Here is a 24,235-nt window from a genome sequence, read left to right as displayed (position 1 = left end):
CGTGTACTATATTTATTTAATTTTAAGAGATCCCAGCATGTTTTATGTACATCATTGTTCTTGAAAACTGCATATGAGACAGTGTTGAACAAAGTTTGGAGAGTGATGTCTGTACAGGTCTATATTTGTAAAAGCAATCTTTATTGAAAGCCATTATACATTAATTATATATATATATATCTCCTCCTCACTCTCTTTTTCTCTCTCTCTCTCTCTCACACACACACACATACATACACATACTCTTAGCTCTTACCATGCCCCTAATACGTTTCCCATATTACAGGTGGGAAAACCAAGGCAAAGGAAATTCAGCAATCTGCCTTAGATCCCACTGTTGGTCAGTGATAGGGACTTAATAAACTACTCCATTAAGAACATTTTTTATTGAGAAATAATTGACATATATCACTTCATTAATTTAAAGTGAATAGCATGATGATTTGATTTACACATATTGTGAAACGATTACCGAACAACAGGTTCAGCTAACATCCATCTTCTCATATAGATCCAATAAAAAAGAAAAGAAAGAAGAAAAAAGGACAAAAACTTTCTTGTGATGGGAACTCTTAGTATTTACTCCCTTAACAACTTTCCTATACATCATAGAGCACTGTTAGCTATGGTCATCCATGTTGTATATTATATTCCGAGTACTTACTCATCCTATAACTGGAAGTTTGTACCTTTTAACCATTTTCTTACAATTCCTGTCCTCCCAACCTCTTCCTCAGGTAGTTTTTTTTGTTTGATCGTTTGTTTGTTTTGAGGTTCCACATATAAGTGAAATGATACAGTATTTGTCTTTCTCTGACTTATTTCACTTAGCATAATACCTTCAAAGTCTATCCATTTTGTAGCAAATGATAGGATTTCCTCATTTTTTAATGGCTGGATAATATTCCATTGTGTGTGTATACATACACAGACCCCAATTTCTTTATCCATTCATCCATTCAGAACACTTAAGTTGTTTCCATGTCTTAGCTATTATAAATAATACTACTATGAATGTGGGTGCAGATATTTTTTTGAATTGGTGTTTTCATTTCCTTTGGATACATTCTCTGAAGTGAAATTGCTGGATCATATGGCAGTACTATTTTTAATTTTTTGACGATCCTTCATACTGTTTTCCATAGTGACTATATCAATTAGCAATCCCATCAACAGTGTCCAAGGGTCCCTTTTCTCTACATCCATACTAGCATTTGTCATCTCTTGTCTTTTTGATGATGGCCATTCTAACAGGCATGAGGTGATATCTCATTGTGGTTCTAATTTGCATTTCCCTAATGACTAGTGACGTTGAGCATCTTTTCATGTGTCTGTTGACCTTCTGTATATCTTCTTTAGAGAATGAATGTCTATTCAAGTCTGTTGTCCATTTTTTAACTGGGTCATATGTTTTCTTGCTATTGAGTTGTATGAGTTTCTTCTATATTTAGGATATTAACCCCTTCACAGATATGTATGGTTTGTAAATATTTTCTCCTATTCTATAGGCTATCTTTTCACTTTGTTGATTGTTTCTTTTGTTGTGCAGAAGTTTTTAGCTTGATGTATTCCCACTTGTTTATTTTTTATTTTGTTGCTTGTACTTAGTGTCATTTTAAAAAAATCATTACCAAGACCCATGTCAAGGAGCTTTATTTCTATGTTTTCTACTAGGAGTTTCATGGTTTCAGGTCTTATATTTAATCCTTTAATCCACTGAAAGTTAATTTTTGTGAGTAATGTAAATATGTGTCCAGTTTTATTCTTTTGCGTGTGAATATCCAATTATCCCAGCATCATTTACTGAAGAGACTCCATTGAGTATTTTTGGCCCCCTTGTCCAATATTAGTTGATGGTATAGACTTGGGTTTATTTCCAGACTTTTGATTCTGTTTCATCGTGTCTGCCAATTCTACGTGTCTGTTGTCATTTCAACACCATACTGTTTCGATGACTATACCTTTATAGTATAGTTGAAATTAGGAAGTGTGATGTCTCCTGCTTTGTTCTTCTTTCTCAGGATTTCTTTGGATATTCAGAGTCTTTCATGGTTCCATATACATTTTACAAGTATTTTTATTTTTACTTCTATAAGAAATGCCATTGGAATTTTGATAGGGATTGCATTGAATCTATAGATAGATTTTGTTAGTACCGACATTTTAATAATATTAATTCTTCCAACCCCTGAACATGAGATAACTATCTATCTATTTGTGTCTTCTTCAATTTGTTTCATCAATGTATTATAGTTCTCAGTGTAGAGATCTTTTATCTCTTTAGTTATATTTATTTCTAAGTATTTTATTGTTTTTATTGTTTTTGATGAATTGAGATCAACTTCTTTATTCTTCTTTTTCAGAAAATCCATTTTAGTGTATAGAAACACAACTGATTTCTGTATATTAATTTTATATCTTGCAACTTCACTAAATTCATTAACTAGATCTAACAGTTTTTTGTGGAGTCTTTAGGATTTTCTATATATAAAATCATGTCATCTGCATATAGAGAATTTTACTTCTTCCTTTCCGATTCTGATACTTTTTCTCCTCCCCCTCCCACTTCTCCTTCTCCTCCTCCTCCTCCTCCTTCTTCTCCTTCACCTGATTTTTCTAGCTAGGACTTCCAGTACTACGTTGAATAAAAGTGATGAGAGTAGCATCTTTGTCTTGTTCTTGATCTTAAAGGAAAAGCTACCAACATTTTACCACTAGCTATGATGTTAGCTGTGGGCTTGTCATATATGGCCTTTGTTAAGATATGTTCCTTCTAAACATAATGTGTTAAGTTTTTATCATGAATGATGTATTCTGCATCTATTGAGATGATCGTGTGATTTATTTTCTTTCATTCTATTAATGTACTATATCACATTGATTAATTTCTATATGTTGAACTATCTTTGTATCCTAGGGATACATCCCACTTGATCATGGTGAATAATCCTTTTAATGTACTGCTGAATTTGATTTGCTATACTTTTATTGAAAATTTTTACATCTATATTCATCTGGGATACTGCTAATAGTTTTCTTTTCTAATGGTATCATTTTCTAGTTTTGGTATCAGGATGATGCTGGCCTCATGAGTTTTGGTGTCCCTTCATCTTCAAATTTTTGGAAGAGTTTGAGAAGGATTGGTATTAATTCTTTAAATGTTGAACAAAATTCACCAGTGAAGCCATCTGGTCCTGAGCTTTTCTTCTTTGGGAGATTTTTCATTACTGATTCAATCTCCTTACTAGTAATTGGTCTATTCAGATTTTCTATTTCTTCCTGATTCAGTCATTGTAAGTTGTATGTTTCTAAAAGCTTTCCCATTTCTCTTAGGTTGTCCAGTTTTTTGGCATATTATTGTTCATAATATTAAGAATGTTTTGTTCACTAAACTATATGTCTGTTTTATTTCAAGAATCTAATCTAAATTTTGTGACTTGCATTTATTTCTGAAAATTTGTAGGCCTGAAGTTTCAGAGAGACTGGGTCAGTTTAGATCATCTAACCAGGTTATCATTGGAGAAATAATATGACCCAGAATCCTGTGGATTCCATCAAGGTATTGCACATAACAGACACAGTTTCCTAAGAGAAGCTTAGTTTCACTTGATTGAGAATGTAATGAGTACTTATAGGAAAAAATATTCTAGTGTTAGGAATATGTTAGGCATTAACTATTTTCTTTTTAGGATTCTTTGTTTTTACTCATAATATATTAAAGTACTGGCTAGGTTTTATAGCCCCCTCATGCCTATTTAATAGCTGAGAGTGTTCAAGCTGATTATTATGGTACAAATGAAATATGATGGCAAAATGAAATATGGTTCAATTTCCTAAGGTTCCTAAGCAGAAATCCTATAGAAATAAAATGTAAGCAAATTGCTACTCCCAGAATTTCTGCCTAGACTAATCTAATCATACCCACATCCCCATTGCTGTAACACCCCAGTTAATTCCCACCTATTTTTTAAGGCCAGGTCAAGTATTAATTTTTATAAAGCTCTAATTCTTCCAGGAAGAGTTATGTTTTCCCCTCTTGCTTCTACAGAACTTTGCATGGATCTTTTTCTACTCCAACACTTTCCAAATGGATGTCTAAGAGAAATCAGACAATAGAGACCATCATTTTCTTCTGTATGTTCCCAATGCTTGTGAAGTACCTGATAACTGAATGTTACTGAATAGCAGTCTTGCTTAAATTCATGAAACAGGGTTTAGTCATCCACCAGATTTTAGTTTTAGTCAAAGAGATGGTATGTTTCCATGTTGAAAATGGGTTTTACACCATCTTATAGCTTAATTGCTTAAAACACTTACGGATAAATAGCAACAGTTCTCTTAGGAGTTTGTGACTTACCTTACTTGACTTGTGGTCCACATTGAAAGTAGCAACTGCATCCTCTGTTTTTTTCCTCCCAGATTTGGTTATTACATACTCAGCAAGTTTGTTTGCTAAATAGGTCTTTCCAGTACCACTAGGTCCTGAGAGTATAATTCTGTGATGCTCCATCAACAAGTTAAAGTACCTTTGGGTAATTGGTTTAGGAATCAGTGTATCAAAAACAAAACTGTCCAAACTGTTTTCTTCTACCCCTGAAGGAAGAAAAAAAGGGAAGAACACGCCTTATTGTTCTACAGAAGCTGGAATTTAAAATATAGTGTTAACCGACAACAGAGTTTTATTAGTCATAAGAATGCAAGCCTTGTAAAATGTTTTCCTTGATATTTCTATCTCACAACCACGTGTTGCCATTTTAAGACAAAAAAACATTAGTAATAAGGCAGAGTGAACATGAAATGAAAGTAAGCTGTTGCTTTTGTTCAGGCTTCCCTCCACTGTCTAGTTCAGGTTTCCCACTTTTGTTTCCAGGGAGAAATGGAAGAATTACTATAAATTCTATTATAATATCTTCCTTCCCTTTGAAGGTGGCAGTTTTGCTAAGAATAAATGCAAATATTATGGGGGCGCCTGGGTGGCATAGCGGTTAAGCGTCTGCCTTCAGCTCAGGGCGTGATCCTGGCGTTATGGGATCGAGCCCCACATCAGGCTCCTTTGATATGAGCCTGCTTCTTCCTCTCCCACTCCCCCTGCTTGTGTTCCCTCTCTCGCTGGCTGTCTCTATCTCTGTCAAATAAATAAATAAAATCTTTTAAAAAAAAAAAGAATAAATGCAAATATTAAAATATATGTGTGTGTTCTTCCCTTTTCTTCCTATTTTCTCCTTCTCTTCATCCTCTTTTATCTCTCATTGCAAACCCCAGCTGTACAACCACTTAAGCTTTTGGAGAATAAAAATTGTGGTATTTGGCAAGGAATTACGAGGCAAAGCAACAGTATCTCCTTTTACTAACCCAAGCACCTTAATCACAAAATCAAATGTTGGCAAATTCCTCTACTAATCCAGTCTATATAGATGTGCTCTGACTCTTTAACATATAAGAAAAAGGAATTATGGAACAAGTATACTTTTGACATTCCATTTGCCTATAATTAATCATATCATCCAAAGCAAACAGAATTCTTAGCCTCGATTCTTAACATCTCTTCTCTATTCCCAGTGGGTATTTATTAAGTACACATATTTTAAAATCAAAGATACAGTGATGAATATATTACTTTGGGATAGGCAAGGAATTCTTTGAGTCCTCCCTAAATGAAAGATGATAATGGAGAAAACCTAGAAATTTGTAATTCCCTAAATCACATTCCCTTCCTTGAGTCTTGGAGAATCTTCAAAATTACATTCCAGGTTTCACATCCCAGAAGTCAAAGAATTTCATTTACTTGAATTTTAGTGTTTTTAGTAAGATTCTAGTGTTTTAAAAATAAATACGTCCCATTTCATGCTAAAACTATCAATGTAGTTAACACAGTTTTCAAATATGAAAATTGGAATTGAAATAAGAAAGAAAGAGAGGAAGGAAGGAAGGATGGAAGGACGAAAGAAAAAAAAATGTTGGTTAAAAAAATACCATTATGTTTTTCTTTTCATTTTTGTTTTTACCTTTCAGGTTCACAGTAATGATGTTATTATCTCCAACAAGGTATCCACAAGGTAGCAGTTCAGGCACTTCTAGGCTATGGGATCTAATTAAATCTCCTATACAATAGCTAGCAATGCAGTCAGAGCTCAGACCAAGGCTAGTGGATGTATCGATTCGGAACACATATTCCTAAAATGATACATAAAAAAGGAAGTCAAAACAGAGATTCAACTCATCTACAACAAATACAAAGCTCATGGGGATATGAAGCTAGCTGTCAAGAATTTTGGAATGGGTAATAAAAGACTTAATATCACACAGCACAAAGAGAGAAAGCTTTCTTTACTACTTGAAAACGGAGGCGAGGAAAAGCAGATATGTCTACATTATTAAAGCTAAGGAAAGCATCTAAGATAAAACATATTCAAAAATTAGTATTGGGGTATCTTGCACAACTTACCTTAAAGAGACGTCTAATTACACCATCTAAGACATCCCACTTGGTTTTCCCACTAACGCCAATGGATCCGATCAAATATGCCTGAGACTTCTGATCCTAAATAAGAATAAAATAAAACATGATAAAACCCAATTAGATATCTTGTTTTGTTACTACATTTTCTACTAAAACATACGAATGTACTAATAATTAAGACTAAAATGTTTACTAAGCCAATGGGTTTTATTGTAATAGACACATACAGTATATTATATAAAATAAAACATATCCTAACAAACTAACTAAACAAATAAACAAAGTAACAACAATAGCAACAACACGAAAGAGAGATATGAGAAGAAGTGGAATGGTATGGAAAACTGATTTATGACCAGTTTGGTAGTAGGGAAAATAGTCTTTTGCTTTAATGCGGTGGGTCCATTCTGGAAGAGAAGCAGCGTGGTAGAAGGGAAATGGGGACAGAGATGGAAGAGAACTATTTCATATGAGCCCTAGAACTTCATCTTACTCATTTTGTGATCCTCTCTTTGCTAAGCCTAAAATTCAGCTTTTTCATTTGTTAATTTAGATTATATCTAAAACCAAATCTGTCTTTTTTAAGATTTATTTTATCTATTTTAGAGAGACCCTGAGATCACAAAGTAAGCAGAAACCAAGAGGAACACAACTGACTGTGCCACCCAGAAACCCCTGAAGTCTAATCCATCTTTTAAAAATGTGTTATCCACAGTAGCACAGCATTCACATATTTACAAAACAGTTCCCATTTTGAATTTATTAGAAAATTCACTAAAAGAACATGTCAGGAAATCCCACGGGACTCATTTTATCAAGCAAAGAATCCCTTTTCAATACAAAGAGTGGTCCCAAATTTATTATAATTTTTTTGTAGGATGGGATTTTGAGGACTTTGTACATACATTGGACAATAAACAATTCAAGATTTATAGTCTAAGTGGAGCCTCTTTTATGATGACTGGAAATGGTTACATAACATAGCGATCATGATGGCAGTAGATATAATTAGCTAGTTGATATGTTACAATCCTGATTCTTGTCGCCAACTGCACTCATCCTTGAGAGGTGAAAGAATAATAACTGAGTCAAATATTAGGAGATATGGATTCTACAACACAGAATATCTACCACTTAATTTAAAAAGTGTGATTTTAGGTAAGTCACTTAGCCACCTCAGAGCCTCGATTTTTTTATCGGTGACATTTACCTCTATAAGGGTAAATGATTATTACCACCATTTAGATATAATCCAAGTTAGAAGCCAATACCTTTTCCAGAAAAAGTTAAGAATTCACAGCAAACCATTGTGATTTTTTTTTTTTTAGTACTCTTAAGGACTGAATGTTTATGTCTCCCCCAAATCCATATGTTAGAGCCATAACCCTCAATGTGATAATTTTTGGAAATGGAGCCTTTAGGAGGAAATTAGATTAGGTCAGTAGAATGGGGCTCTCATGGTGGGATTAGTGACTTATATGCAGAGAAGGAGAGAGACATCCATCTCTCTCTCTCTCCAAGTACACAATCCTTGGAAAGGACATGTGAAGACAGTATCAAGAAGGTAGCTATCTACAATGCAAGGAAAGACTTCTCACTAGGAACCAAATCAGCCAGTACTTTGACATTGGGCTTCACAATTGTGATAAAATAAATTTTGATGGTTAAGCACCCAATCTACAGTACTTTGTTATGACAGCCCAAGAAGGCTAAGAGAACTACTTTCAATGTTCAAAAACATTGCTTTTTAGAATTATTTTTAAAAAGAAAACTTGTTTTCCAGTATTATTGTAACCCAGTCAAAATGAATGCTCATACAATCCTTTGTAAGTAGCTGCTTTTAAATAAGAAATAGTTTAAGCTTCACTGAGACTATTATAGTCTTTTGCATGAAGACCCACTTGGGAAAATCAGGCACAAATCTGCAGCTCAAGCAGAAAGTTTATGGCATTGGAATTCTTTGAATATTTGCTCAGTGTAAAAATTCACAAGTGCTTACTTTTCAAACTTCAATACTTCAATTATTTTAAAGTTCCAAAGGAGTTTTTGTTTTTCTCTTTGATAGGAAAAAAATTCAGAGACTTACAAATTTGTATTCTTGGCCACTCAACTACAAATTCAGCTTGAAATAATATTTTTAGTTTTAAAAAAGGTCTTGAGTCATGATTTGATAGCAGCACTTGATTTCAGAAAAGTTAAGATACTTTCCTTATCAGCTTAGACTTTGCTTAAAAATGATACACACAAGTAGCATCAATAGAATTGTCATACTAAGTACAGTAAATATATCTTTCCAGTGTCTAGCATATTCATATAGCTTATAGTCTCCTCTTTGTACAACGACTACATTGACAGCTCTAGTAACATGTTACTACACATTATAAATATCACCTGTATTTTATAGGTGACACCAAAAGCATGTTAGACAAGATGTTGATGTCAAAGGAAGCAATGTCTCTTTTTTGAAGTTATAGAAATGAGAATGGTTGACAACCAATACTGTCTTCAGTGAATGAGAATGATGTACTGAGACACATTTCTATCTATAGGATGGTGTCATTTCTTTTGAGTCCCTAACTTTCACGCTTTTATAACATATTAAACCAATGCCAAGACACACACTGATGATAGTGTATTTACCAGGACAAATATTCAAATATAAAATACATTTGATTCATGCTCATGCTTTAGTAATAAAGGATTTAAGATTAAGAACATACCTTTGCTCGGCCATAGCCCTTGCTTATGGAGACTATAATTTTCACACTGCGGCCATCTTTGTGTCCAGTTGTATCACCAGCATCATCTAGCAAAATATCTACCAAATTTTCAAAGAAATAAACATACACACATACACATACACCACAATAGAGTCACATTAGCTTGGAATTGTTTATTGTCATTGTTTTCTCCCTCATAGTTTTATATCCTCCAGTGGGAATATTTGGCCTTTTTGTTTCCCATTCTAGCCTAACTGGTTTGAAAAATCTCAGCTTTCAAGAAGATGAATTAGTGTGGATGGACTGAAGGCTCAGTCGAAGAATTTATTTCTGCCTCCATAGATATGCACCCACATACTGGGCCATTGCCTTCAGATGAGGAAATAAGGGGTTTCTTTTTCTATTATACCCAGGACTGAGGAATACCTGAGTAATATTCAGTTACCATTGTAAGTGTGACAAACTGAAAAGCAATTTGATTTTTCTATCCACCCTAAAATATCCAAGCTCCATACCCATGTAATTTATGAATGCTAAGGTGCTGAGATTGGCTGTCAACTGAAATTATTTTCAAGTATTTGGCACATATCCAGCTATATTACTGCTTATATTATGTCTATAATTATTAGGTGCTGTTACTGAATTTCAACCGCAGCATTATACTTCTAGTTTTAAAACCAAAATAGTATTTCTAGTAATCAGCTAAGACTTACAGAAGCATGGTAAAGCTAGCTAACCTTCAAAGCACCAGCCTTTAAATGGAATTAAAAATTAATTTTCAAAATGTATTACATGAGATTAATGTGCAATTTGGATAAATATTAACGTCAACTCTCCCACATATGTTTTCCTTTGACAATAATGTTATTATAGAGCCATGGTTAATATGTATATGGTGCTCCGTGGACAAAAGAAACTCAGTTACGTGTTAAGAGCATGTGTCTGGTGACGAGGGACCTCAATTACTCTGACTGTAAATTTATAGAGATAAGGGATATGAGTGTTCTATCAGAGAAATGATAATTTAATCAAACAGCTTCTGAAAACAGAATGGTTCTATTGCCTTAATAATTAAGAATATGCAATTCTACAAAGGAGTAAAAAAAAAAAAAATGCCCTAAGACCGTAACAATCAAAAATCAACAAAATATGAGGAATATGGATATTTTCGCTAGAAATTTTTAAGTCATCAAAGATAATCTCCTTACTAGACATTTAATTATTTTACCAGATTAATATGCTCACAATCTCTCATCTTGTTGCTTATCTCAGTCAAAAATAAAACTCTTCGCCAAGTGTCATTTTACTCCTCTTGCTCTTTTTCTTAGAGGTTTAAAGATTTTTTTTTTTTAATTTGAGAGAGAATGAGAGAGAGAAAGCATGAGACGGAGGGCGGTCAGAGGGAGAAGCAGACGCTGTGCTGAGCAGGTAGCCTGATGCAGAACTTGACCCGGGGTCTTCAGGATCATGACCCAAGCAGAAGGCAGTCACTTAACCAACTGAGCCACCCAGGCGTCCCAGAAGTTTAGAGTGGCTTACTGTTGGCTGCCTACATCTAAATTTCTGGTAGGCTGTGACCAAATTGTCTCTTTAGTGCTTTGTTGAATCAGTTATAAATGTTTACAAATATTCAAAAATATTTATTAAACCTAAATGATACCAGGAACTGTGCTGGGCATTAGGAATGAATACCAAGGTGAGAAGCAAATGCATTTCTTGCTCTTTTGGAGTATACATTCTCAACAGGGTAATTTCAGAATGTGTTAAGTGCAAGAAATAACGGGCATGAAGCAGTGAAACAGTAACCAAAGGGAGGCATCTCTACATGGCGAGATCATCCTGGAAGGCTTCCTTGAGAAGGTGCTGTTTGGAGATAAGACCAGCAAATAAAGACCTAGGAAAACGGGTCCAGAAAACAAGAACCAAATCAAAAGCCTTGATGAAAGAGCTAGGTGTGTTCAAGGCTCAGACAAACGCCCTGGGTGGCAGGGGTGTGGAGATCAAGTTGGGGGGCGGGGAAAGTAGTTGAGATGGATAAGGGCCAATCATGAGCGGCCTAGTACTCCACAACAAGGCATTTAATCTGATTTCTGATCTACTTCTCTGCTCAGATTTGCTTTGGAACATGCTATTCATTTCATGTTATGCTTACTTTTAAAAACTGTGCTTAAAATACAGAATTTTTCCTGACAGCAGTGAAGTAAAAATTTACCAGTAAACAAATGAACAACTGTCTTCAGCTTCTCATACGTGGTTACTTAAAGCAAAATGAATATAAGAGCAAAAAGGTCAGGCACTGTTTTCGCACAGACCTCTGGGTTCAAATATTAGCGCTGCCTCCTACTAGACACATAATCTTGAACAAATTATTATCATCTCTTTCCTCGGTCTTGGTTTTCTCATCTCTAAAACGGGGCTCAAACAGCACCTACTTCATAGGGTGACTGAGACCATCAGAGATAATGCTTTTTATAGCACTTTATCCTCAGTGTTTAATAGGGTCAGCTGTTCTAACCATTATCCCCTTTCACCATGTGTTTATTGTAACTCCCTCTCTTCACGGTGGGGGGAGGAGCACATCATGACTCACTCTGTGTCTCCCCCTTTTCCCAAAATATTGATAAGATGGTCACCTGAAGAAACAACTCCAAGAAAAAATGAGAAACAGCAAATTTGAGGTAAGGGGTTTCTGTGTATGGGTTGTTTTTTGGGTTTTTTTTTTGTTGTTGTTGTTTTACGGAAAATCAGTTATGGTCTTCTGTCAATATCTTGAAGGAAGAATAAAAAGATCTGCCATTCTGGTTACAATCAACTAAAATTCTGACCAAAAAAATGAAGGCTTTTCAAACTTCTGTCTTTACTGGATGTATGGAATATGCAGTAGTTATTTCAGGAACCAAGCACTTGTCAATTATCCACTCTCCTGCCTACTTCTCATCTTTTTAAAAAAATTAATCATGAACCCTAGAAAGTCTTTTCCTAAAAAACCCCAATGTAAAGGCACTTCCGATTTCTAATTTTGAACCCCGTAAACAAGAGTGAAGACAGTGAAAACAGTATCCTAGTCATGTGATTTAAACTTTTGTTAGTTCAGATATAATTATCACTAATGAAAAATAATTAAGGAAATAAAGTAATATTGAATTACAAATAAATAATAAAATGAGTAATAAAAAGTACATTTTTGAACCCCCCCAAAAAAATTTGCCCCAAATTCTGAATCATGGACATCAGTATTTTCAGCCTGATAAACATAGAAACTATATTTGATTTTTTATTTATTTATTTATTTTTAAATTTTTATTTTTTTTAGATTTTATTTTTTATTATTTATTTGACAGAGATAGAGACAGTCAGCGAGAGAGGGAACACAAGCAGGGGGAGTGGGAGAGGAAGAAGCAGGCTCATAGCAGAGGAGCCTGATGTGGGGCTCGATCCCATAACGCCAGGATCACGCCCTGAGCCGAAGGCAGACGCTTAACCGCTGTGCCACCCAGGTGCCCCTATATTTGATTTTTTAAATTTATATTTATCTTTATGAATTTTAGTCTTTCCTGGACATGAATTTTAGTTTCATTTTTATTTGGCTTCTATTTCTAAACTATCTTTAGTACTTACTATGCCTCCTTTAAACCTTATTATATTTCCATGAGATCAACCAAAATCATGTAACAAGCAATGAAATCCTGCCACGATGCCATCCTGTAAGGTACGAGCCCATGTCTTCCCTTAGGAGTCAAGCCAGGACAAGACAGTCACTGACTGCCTTTGGCTATGGACCCTGTTTCACTTCTCCGTTTGGTTCATCACCGACAAGCCAACATATAGGATATTGCTCAGGCCTCCCAGAATTTATACATTTAAAGTTTTTGTTTTTTCTTTTTTAGCATCTTTTGAAGAGTCTGGGTGATAACACCTTACAATTTACACATGCAAGTTACCATAGTTCTAATTTACCGTATGATTTCCAAGTTCATTTAATTATATCTCTCTGTTTCTTCTTGGCTACTAGTATTTGTTTCACTTGATGCTTATTCTCAGAATTCATTTCCCTTCCCCCAAACCTGCCAAATGTGATATACAGTGTTTTCTTTAATTTCAAGGAGCTCCTACTTGCCCTTTTAGTCCTCACTTGTCTTTTCTAAGAAGAAAGCAAGTTATACATTTGAGCCACTCATTTTACATTATGAAGAGCAGCTATAACAGGAGAATTGTTAAAATTCTGAGGTTGTAGAAGAGATGTGATTTATTAACCATTTCATCAATATCAGCATGCTGTGTCTCTGTTCCTCTTTTTCTTCTTCTTCTTCTGTATTTTAGTGCAATTTAAGGCCAGCCAGGAAGAACTGTGCGGTTGTGTAATGAAATCTGAACTGACCGGGAACACGTATATCATTGGTTTCCAAGCGTCATCTGGTGGCTGCACTTTGCAATTACCACAGATCTTCAGGTAAATCTAAACTAAATCTTCTATACCTAAAATGATTCACTGCCTTAGAAGCAGTTATACTTTATAACTGAAGAGTTTGTCACATACTAAGACGACATTATGTCGGACTATTCTATTTGCAATGAAATAAAACTATACCCTCGTCCCATCCTCAGTACCCTGAACACGGTAACAAAATCCAGTGAGTTCTTTTTGTTTGTTGCAAATGTAATAGAACTGTGCCCTGGGTGACGACATAGCATTATGTTCTCTCCAGGCAACATCATGCAAGGTCATCTGGTCAAATTTACAGAGAAGTCCCCATGCACTCGTAAATGGGCTTCGTACACTTAAAACACTATAAAATCGCACAGGATTACTAGTACTATATTCATAAATGCTAATGATCACCACTGAGAACATTACTTCTTTATTGTGCTTGTAATCATTAAGGAAGTACTTCTCAGGCACAAGTAATTTTTTAAAAATGATATGAAAACCATTATCTCTTCAGTCTTTCACTCTTTCACAGAGAATGTTCTTTTACAGTAGAGCAAAGTAGAGGAAATTTTTAAAAGAAGAATGGGGCTATTTCCGAGAATTAAGAGTGCTAACATTTTTAGGATGGTAAGGTAAGAATAAGGTAAGAATGGTGGTGGGCGAGATTCTCCAAATCCCAGCCCCCTCCCCACTCACTAAGTCATAGGCATGATTTGATTCAGGCAGGTGTGTGCACAAAATTACCTGAGGTAACAGACTCCGTGATGTTCAGATTATTGAGAGAAAGTCCTAAGGACTGCCGTGAAGAGGAGGAGGCTGTGCTACTGGAGGACTCCGACGGCGGGCGAGCAGGCTTAGCGGTGTTTCCAGTTTCTGCCTTCAGCCGGTCATTTTCCGCCTTCAGTATTTCAATTTCATTCTGTTGTGAGGACGGGAAACAAGAAAAAAAAAATGCAGCTAGTTTGAGTGAGAAAATACTACCAACGCGTTTACCAGAGTTGATTGTTTGGTTTATGAAATAAAGCATGTGGTGATATGTTAAGTAAACAAATATAAATTATGAAAACAGGATTTCCTCCACAGAAGGAAAGTTAACCTACCCTCTTTCTAACATGCATATATACTTGTATTCACATATGTAGATGCCCTTACCATTAGAATTTGTTTAAGTAGTTTTTGAACGTACCATATATTTGAGGAGTCTTCTAGGACCTGGTACCATTTGAATCAAGAATAATAATATTTAAAGTGTTCATAAAATTTCTCATTTTATTTTTTTTTAAGATTTTATTTATTTATTTGACAGAGAGAGAGACAGCCAGCTAGAGAGGGAACACAGGCAGGGGGAGTGGGAGAGGAAAGAATCAGGCTCCCAGCAGAAGAGCCTGATGTGGGGCTCGATCCCACAACACCAGGATCACACCCTGAGCAGAAGGCAGATGCTTAATGACTGAGCCACCCAGGTGCCCCCTCATTTTATTTTTTAAAAGATTTTGTTTATTTATTCGACAGAATGTGCACAAGCAGGGGGAGGGGACTCAATCCCAGGACCATGAGATCATGACCTGAGCTGAAGGCAGATTTTTTTTTTTTTAAAGATTTTATTTATTTATTTGGCAGAGATAGAGACAGCCAGTGAGAGGGAACACAAGCAGGGGGAGTGGGAGAGGAAGAAGCAGGCTCACAGCAGAGGAGCCTGATGTAGGGCTCGATCCCATAATGTCGGGATCACGCCCTGAGCCGAAGGCAGACGCTTAACCGCTGTGCCACCCAGGCGCCAGTGAAGGCAGATACTTAACTGACTGAGCCACCCAGGCATCCAAAAATTCCTCATTTTAAATGTACTGTTAAAATTTTACAGGTTAAATAATGCCATTTGTAATACTTTGAACTCATGGAGAGTTGAAAACCAGAATCAAACAGAAACAATGCAAATGAGGCGATTTAAAATTACTTCAAAACCCCAGCTAATATCTGAAAAAGTTTCTGTTCCTTCAAAATGGGGGCACTAGGCTCATTAAACCACAAAAACCTTTTGGTGAATATACACAGTGGCAGATAAATCTGCTCAGCAATGAGCTTTTCTTATTTCAGTCCTCTGCGGTACCCAGCGATTACCAGTTTACGATAATAAAACGAAAACTTAGTCTGAGCACAGACTGGCTCTGAAATCAGCCTTCAGACGCTTCCCCAAAATACAAAAGCTTTACTTTTACAGATGGCATTCTACATCACTTTTACTTTCATATTTAGAAAGCTTGTGTTACGTTTCTGTAGTTTCCTCATTACTTTTTTTTTCCCTCTCAATAGAAAATAGGTAAAGGCAATTGAAAGTCAGATTTCAAAAAAAGGGAAAAAAGCCAACATAAAGGTAAATCATGGGAAAGTGAAGACGTGAGGCTTATAGTAGTTTCTTGACAAGTTCAGCTCTCAAGTGACTCCAATCATTGGTACAAGTGTCTTGAATGGCCCTTGAGAGCAACTGGCCAGTCGGTACTCTCACTTCCAACCCTGGCTTTGACAAAGTGCTCCATTCAGCGTTAGGAAATGAGGTGCAAAGACTGAATAAACAGAGTGCGTTTCCACGGTGAGTTTAAAAGGCAGATTTGTTTTTATGATAACCAAGAGTGGCAAAGAAATAGTATTTTGCATCTCTCCTCTTTGCTCCTGGCAGGTAGGCACTGACCTGCATCCGGTTCATAGCTTCCCGGATCTGGTCAAGATGATGAGCAGAGCTGAGGGCCTCCAGTCGAATATCTGTTAATTTTAATTCCTTTTCTCTGAGCTCGCTCTTCAGCTGCAGAATTATCTCTGCCTCAGCCTCTGTGCATTCACAGATCCTGAAGAAGGAAACAAACACAAAATCAGTGGTGGTGGTGGTGGTGGGGAAGCCAGAGGATCAGGAAAACTAGTGTTGCTTTTAAGTCTCAACTGCACTATTATCCAGCAGCTACAGAGGTTCTTAGCTGCCGCAAAACCTAAAGAGAAGGAGAAAGAGTTTTACAAACAGTAATATATTCATGGGTTCAAAACTGAAAACAGGAGCTGTCTTTTTCCTTTAATCCTTTCCTCCTATTTTTCTGAAGTTTAAAAACAATCCCTTATTCTGAATACCAAGTAATCTTCCAAATATCCTTGTGGCTGATATTCATGGGGCTGCATAGCATTACACCATCTCATTCTACCATTTTTCAAGGGACTTAAATCTCCACTTGCAGCTTATGAAATATTCCTTTTTTTTAAAGCAGTTATGACATTCTTAAACCACTGGTTTGTTTTTTTGCAAAACTGTGCAAAGTATAACAGTATTTGCCACAACACTGTCTTCAAGTTACCATGAAAATCCAATATAAATATTGTAGAAAATAAATCAGGGAGATTAGTTTTGGATATTTAAACAATGGATGAGTGTTATATAATCCTCCTGGTAGGCTCAGCTGATTGAGGAGATCAAAGCTAATGAAGCTAAATCACAGGTTTCAACCCATGCAAGTGGGCCCAGTCCAGGGCTGCTTGAAGGTCATATACATTATGTCCCTATTGTTTTGTTGTTATTGTTATTTTGTGGGCAGTTTTGCAGGAAACACGGTGCAAGAACTTGTTTTTTTATCAACTAGTACCTTTTCCATTTAAAATGTGAGGACTACGTTAGTGATTACAAAATGATAGTGCTAGGTTTCTCCTTCCCATGTAAGTGGTGAAATTATCTAGAATATACAAGTGTCTTAATGGTCCTATTCGTGGCTCTGTCCTCCATGACAGTCCTATGCTAGTCATTGTCATGGGCATATGAGGAAATTTGATTTCATTAGTATATAAAACGGAGAATCACCTCATCAGAGCACATGTTCTACATTCTCAGGGTTCCATTCATTCTTGTAACATCAAATGGTGAGCTACTATAAAAATGCTATGCTCGGTTATCTAACGGAATTAAAGGCAAAAGGATTGCAGCTTGGTTTTAGGAAAATAAGCTGGACTTCAAAACCAGAAAGACAGAGGAGGTTTTGTTGTTGAAATGCATGCGAGTGATTTTAGAAAGAGCAAAGGCAAACGCTGCTGAGGTTAGAACCGGAATCTTGGCAAGTTGCATGCATCACACGCCATTTTACCGGGATCTATGCTTGTAGATCACAGGGCCATTTTGCCGTTTCTTTGGTGGCCAGACAAGGGGTGACCTGCATTGAATGCACAGTGAGACAGAGACATGGACAAATGCCAGGAAAAGAAGTGAGACTGATGACTCAGAAGAGTGGAAAGTGAGATCACAAAGCACTCAAATTCTAATATGTGGAAAAGGAAGGAGAAACCAGGGCTGTCCACAGTTATAAGGAAGATCTGAAAACGACCAGCACAGATGGTGTTGCTGCTGTGAAGGCACAACCCGACTGCATTTATAACACAAACAGGGGCTTGGCCTGCAGTTGTTTTTTAAAAAGACGTCAGCATCCTACAGAGGGAGTGACTTACGCTGAGGCGGACTGTGAGGGCTTCATGGACGTGGACCCGCAGTCACCCGCATTATGGGGCACTTTCGGTGATGCTGGGAGGGATGAGTCAGTAAGCTCTTCAATGTCCGAATGTGAGGAAGGAGGCTTGGTGGACTTTTTCTTCCCAAAGGCTTGTTTGAATGAGCTTCTCAGCTGAAAAGAGGACAGAAATTACCTTTCTTGTCTATTTGCACTTGGAGAATTTGGCTTTGGGGCGTTAGTTTGCAGGTGCCATCCTAGCCACTGCCTGGGGTCAGTATGTACAAGCAGAGTATTAACAGGTGCAGCACGGTATCTCTAGAAAAAAATGATACCGTGTTTTGTGTTTTGTTTTATTCTTATATTAATCCAGCGCAGCGCAAACACGGAAGGCTTTGAAATAGTGCAGGGTCAAGGGCATGGCTGTCAGAGCACTCATTTAAAACTAAGTACCTTGAAGGGATCTCCACTCCCAATGCTTCTCTCTTCAAGGCAATTTGTTTTAAATGGCCACTTTAGCGCTACAATCAAGTCATGTCCTGCTGACAGTATAAACTTAAAAAGCAAAATGAAATCAAATTCACCTAACACTTCATTAATTGTGATTTTCTATTCAAATTTTCAGTTCCCGTACTATTCAAAACCAGAATTGGCATCCCCTACAGCTCTATTCAGAAAGTGGTTTTTACCTCCTCTCTTTTAAATTTGAGATTAAAATGAAAAGACACAAAGAAAAGACATACAAGGTAATCTGTTTTTAAAAGGTATAAAAAGCCTACTGCCAAAATGAATAGCATTCATGCCAAGGTAGGGTATTTTTTATAGATGCATGCCAAATTGTCCACGGTTTATATTCACCTCACTTCCTCTAGAGTTCACCTTGCAGAAACATGAAAGAGTGTGGAATTACAAATCAAGGGAATGAAGGCTGATCAGTATTTTAAAATATTACCTGTATAAACATTTTTTTAAAACAAAAAAGATATTTCTTTCATTATTTATAGTAGGCACTCCAGCAAAATCCTCTGATAGATATGTTTTGGATTTCATCAATAGTTGTCCTTATTTTAAAAACTACCTTTAGTTCACGGTATTAAAAGAAATCCTTTACTGCATGGTTTTTCAACATTTTGCTGTGGTAGCATCTTCCCCTCCATTTTTTAGCAATTGCTTAATATCATCATAAATTCTATCTCTAGCAAATGTAAAGCACTATTCTGGGAAAGTGCATTTCTGTGTTTCTGCTATAATGTCTTGTAAAAAAAAATAGAAGCAGACACCAATGAAGTTCATTTCTGAGGAGGTGAAGCTTTATTCACACGATGCCCTGCTGACGTGAGATGTGTGGAAGCTTTCAAGGTTTCTTCTTTCCCTTTTTTTTACAATTCTTCTCCTCTTTCTCCAACCCCACCATCAGTATCACCACCACACCACCATCTTTTCTTCTTCCTCATCTCCACAATGAACCCGGGCTCTGTTATTTATTAACAGATGTCATCTTATTTTTCCTTGCAATACCTTTATAATAAAGTCAGTATTAATTATCCTGTTTTTGTAGATGAGAGAAAGCAGGCCCCCTCAAAAAGTGAAGCAGCCTGCCTATGGTCCAAGTAGTAAGTGGCAGAGCTGGGATTCAAACCCAAGACTAGTCCTGACTAAAACATATGCTCCTGAGCACCATGGCCCCTAATTCTGGTGACGAGGACAGCATTGCAGGGGCCAGTCACTTGAAAGAGACTCTTTGTAAACTGCTACAGATTTCTAAAGCTCAAAAGAAAAGAAAAAAAAAACCTGACTCCTTGTGCACTAATAAGCTTTCGAATGAGATGAATGACCAGGGCTTACCCAGTTTTTCTTTTTCTTTTTCTTGGAGTCAGCATCATTACCACTACCAATGCTGGAATGGCTTGTGGCACTGTTGATACTAGAAACACTTTCAGAGGAATGCTGTCTTCTGATGCGGAGATCTAGCAACAGACAGAGAGCATCACATTAGCTCCTAAGACTTTCACTGTGAACAAATAAGACTTTTAGGCTTTCTGAGAGGAAGTCTGCTAATAAAAGTCAACATGGCTTTGTACAGATCATCTCAGTGCAGTTTTGGTTTTAAATGTTTAATAAAGTACCACTTTAGTTAACCGGGTTATCGGCATTCAGATTCATCGGGTATCTCATATAAGTCTGTAGCTCTGGTGGTTTAATGAGTTCCGAGTTTTATCCAAAAACGAAATGCTATGCTAGTGATTTCTACTGAATACCTGGCTCAAGCAGATCTTCCAAAGTGATTTATTCCAAATGATTACTTCCATGGAGTAAATGGAAACTCATAATAGCATGAGAATTAATTGTGTCTTTTTAATATTAGTACTTTGAATAAAGCTACCGAAGCCAAATATATTAATTTTCCATTTCATAAAGTCATAACCACGATAGAGCCAAAGCAAACCTTGGAAGTCATTTAAGCAATTCAATTCACAGAGGACGAAATTGAAGTGCAAAGAAGTAACTTGACCAAGGTCAAAGAGCCAGTGAGGGAAAGGTGCTCAAGAGAGAGACTGCATAGACTGCATGTGTAAACTAAACAGAAGACATATTTACGACAGTGAGATTCTTCCATCACAATCCCGCCCACGACTTGGAATAGTAATGATGGTAATATTAATAACAACATGTAATCACAAAGCTAGCTTTTATCATGTGTTTATTCTATTTTGGGATATCTAATTTCATTCTTTTTTTTCTTTTAAGGGTTTTATTTCCGTCTACTTGTGCTAATTGCCATGTGATACGGGCTTGCCATACTTCTCAAAAGCATGTAGTGCTTCTTTAATCACACAAGATAATTTTTAAAAAGTAACATTTGCTACTTAATCACGTTTTGAAGATACCCACTTACTACATACAATCAGCTTATAAGATTTATTTATAGTTGTTGAAATTGAAATTTTATCTACTTACGTTGAACTGATATTAAGTGTTAATGGACACACTAAGAAATTATAAAATAGTTTTTAAGGTCAAATCTGCTTTAAGGCCTAACCTATTACTATATTTATGGCATAAATTAAGATGTATCAAGCAAAAAATCTCAGTGGAACTTCTAAGATGTCAGAAATTACTACATAGCTTTCAAAAAGGTTCCATAGAAACAACAGTATAAAATCAAAGCCTTCCAGTTGACTGATTTATTGAACATTGCAACACCCCATGACAATGAAACTATAACTGTTACTTTCAAATATAATAAGTGAGTATATGTGTGGAATGTAATACATGTATACATATCTCTAACCTTAGAGTCATATACATATGTATCAGTAAGTACCTTAATTTTTCCATTAGGATAATAAGTATGCTGACAAATTTTATAGGAAGGGGAAAATAAAACTATTTTTCAGAATCCATAGATTTTGGCCTCTTAAAAATAAAAGTACTTTAAAAAAATAATGATGAGAATATTTACTGTATTTACATGTCCAAAATATTACCAATGTCAAAACTTAAATCAAGGCATTTATGTGTGCTATTTTGATTGAACAATAAAGGAGCATAGTATCCCTTAGTCAATGAATATGGAAGTTATATGAATAAAGAAAAGAAGAATATGTTGGTATTTATTTGTGTTTTAATTTCTGCTGCAATTGGCTATTAACTTTTGTGATCAAGATACATTATTTGTTAGGTTTTTTCCCTAGTAACTGACTTTCACAGAAAAAGCTATTGCACTAGGTGTTAAAGTACTCCAGAGTTTTTATTATATCCAGAAATAATAAATTGCATTTGACTTTGATTAACCCTCAAAATTAAGAAGATGGGTAAATTCTTATAATCATAAGTCAAAAGTAGTCCTTAGAGGTATTATGTACCTTCAATTATGATAGCATTTACCAATAAAGATTAGCAAAGGAATGATTCCAATACTATCATGGAATGAAAGGAATGCATTTACCCATCTCTAACAATTCCTTTCTAGTGCTTGTAAGTATTTGATTCAGTACATGTGGCATCATAGAGCTTAGTGAAGAATGGTTGACCAAATGGATATCAACAATGTGAGTGAATGGAGAAGCTTATTTTAGAAGTCTGTATTTCAGTTAAGAGTTTGTTCATCCATCCTTTTCCTCTTCCTACCCTTCATACCAGCACTGCCCCAATCCAAGCTATCACGACCACTTACCTACTTGACAGCAAGAATGACTGTCCAACTTACCTTCAAACCATTCAATAGACAGTAGCTAGAGAATTCTCTTTAAAAGGAAAACATACTCACTGCCTTACCTAAGACTCTTCAATAGATTCCCATTTTAATAAGAAAGAAAACATTTCAACTCTTAAATAGGGCCAAAAGTCCCTCAGTAATCTGGTCAGTTACGCTCTAACCTGGTTCTACGTGTTGTACCTTTGCTCACCTTATCAGTTCCACAACGGCGCTAGTCCATTTTCTATCTCAAGACTCTTCAAGAATATTCCTCTCTCAATATTTACCAGATGAGTTGATCATTATTCCTTGGAGTTCCCCTTAAATGTTGCTATCTGGGAAAGGCCTTTCCTGACTATGAACCTCTAGGAGGTTCCCTGGCACCCTTGCTTTCTATGGCACCTATTCTTGTCCATTTTATAACATATAACTCTTTTGGCATACATATTCAGCTATGCCAGCGATCACACAACAATTGTTTATTTTCTGCTCTCCCATAAAACTAAAAGCTTAATGGAAACAAAGATTCTATCTGTTTTGTTTACCACTGTATACCCAGGACGCTGTAGAGACTATGGCAAGTGGTGGGTGATCAATAAGCATTTGTGAGTAATATTATTATTATTCATTTGATGTAACTATATTTGCCTAACATTCCTAAAAATGTATTCACTGTTGATAGCAATTGACTACATCATCTGTTGAACTGTATTTGGCACATCTCAAGGAAAAACTTTATTCTGTTTATACACAGAGGTAGTGACATAATAGTACATTTTGAAAAATAAAAGTAAAATTTCCATTACTTTACTTTTCATATATAGTTATATACATATCTCTATATAGAGTTATACAGAGATATATTTACATCTCTGTGGCAGTGGGGTGTGAGCCTCTGAGTACTGAGGACTTTTTTTGAAATCTGTATTTCAAGATCTAATAGAGTGGCTAGTATATATCAGGTGTTCAAATAACATTTGTGCATGAATAAATAAATTTATTATATTATAGACTATTATTTATCGGGCTTTGTTAATAAATGTGATGCACAAATAGAAAATATAAAGTTACATTAATTAATTATGTGAATTTGTCATAGTTTGACCTGTCTATAAAAGTGTTGCCTCACTCCAAGTGTATATTGTAAGATTATATGTTACAAATTTACCTAAGATAAATATGTAAAAGTCTCAAAAGCCAAATCTCAATATGATTTCAGACTATACATTTATAGCTTATACAATCACCTTAATAACTCATAGAAAGATGCATAATTAGTCCAACAGACTTTATTTTCTCCATGTCATGTCAATGGTCAAGATAGTAAAAATCAGTTTGTGTTCACTGAATTTAATATTAAGGTTTTTTTTTTAAAGATTTTATTTATTTATTGGACAGAGATAGAGGCAGCCAGCGAGAGAGGGAACACAAGCAGAGGGAGTGGGAGAGGAAGAAGCAGGCTCACAGCAGAGGAGCCTGACATGGGGCTTGATTCCATAACGCCGGGATCACGCCCTGAGCCGAAGGCAGACGCTTAACCGCTGTGCCACCCAGGCGCCCCTAATATTAAGTTTTAATATTACAGAAACTTAATCTAAATATCTTATATACACTTATTTTCTTTGTCAGTTTGAAATCTTGTAAAAATATATTTTAATCTTTCCTGACCAATTTGAATATTAACTGTTATCATTTTGCTCATTTTATGTAACCCTCCCACATTTCTGAGCGGAGGAGTTCCTTTTTTTTTTTTTTTTTTCAATTCCAGTAGGTATATGAGGCTACCTGTTGCCTACGATAAAAGGAATCCTTCCAGAAAGTTTTACTTCAGTGACTTGTACTGTGTTAAAGAAAGGATTAAGCCTTTTTAAAATCCCTTCTGGACCTATTTACGACATGAAGATTTAGAACATAAGCTGCTTTATTATAGCTCTAAGATAAGCTTTAAATATGCAGTAA

The 24,235-nt window shown here is 35.9% G+C and overlaps 1 protein-coding gene across 8 annotated transcripts in view; it reads right to left on the bottom strand.

Moving 5' to 3' along the window:
• The window catches only part of NAV3 (neuron navigator 3), a 570,381-nt gene that overhangs the window by 19,851 nt on the left and 526,295 nt on the right, over positions 1-24,235 (bottom strand). For 7 of the 8 annotated variants that reach the window (XM_019803871.2, XM_002923310.4, XM_034644498.1 and 4 more), the window contains 9 exons: positions 19,924-20,045; positions 18,937-18,957; positions 18,080-18,252; positions 16,296-16,449; positions 14,354-14,528; positions 9,181-9,278; positions 6,446-6,541; positions 6,006-6,174; positions 4,358-4,593 (listed from right to left, as the gene is read on the bottom strand). In XM_019803871.2, the coding sequence (XP_019659430.1) occupies positions 4,358-4,593; positions 6,006-6,174; positions 6,446-6,541; positions 9,181-9,278; positions 14,354-14,528; positions 16,296-16,449; positions 18,080-18,252; positions 18,937-18,957; positions 19,924-20,045 (1,244 nt within the window). The remainder of the gene's footprint in view (positions 1-4,357; positions 4,594-6,005; positions 6,175-6,445; positions 6,542-9,180; positions 9,279-14,353; positions 14,529-16,295; positions 16,450-18,079; positions 18,253-18,936; positions 18,958-19,923; positions 20,046-24,235) is intronic. The other variant, XM_011229983.3, reaches the window with a different exon arrangement.

The sequence above is a fragment of the Ailuropoda melanoleuca genome, chromosome 15 (assembly GCF_002007445.2).
Source record: "Ailuropoda melanoleuca isolate Jingjing chromosome 15, ASM200744v2, whole genome shotgun sequence".
In the NCBI taxonomy this organism is placed as follows: Eukaryota; Metazoa; Chordata; class Mammalia; order Carnivora; family Ursidae; genus Ailuropoda; species Ailuropoda melanoleuca.
Note: the sequence above shows the minus strand (reverse complement) of the source record. Positions and strands in the feature narration are given on the sequence as shown.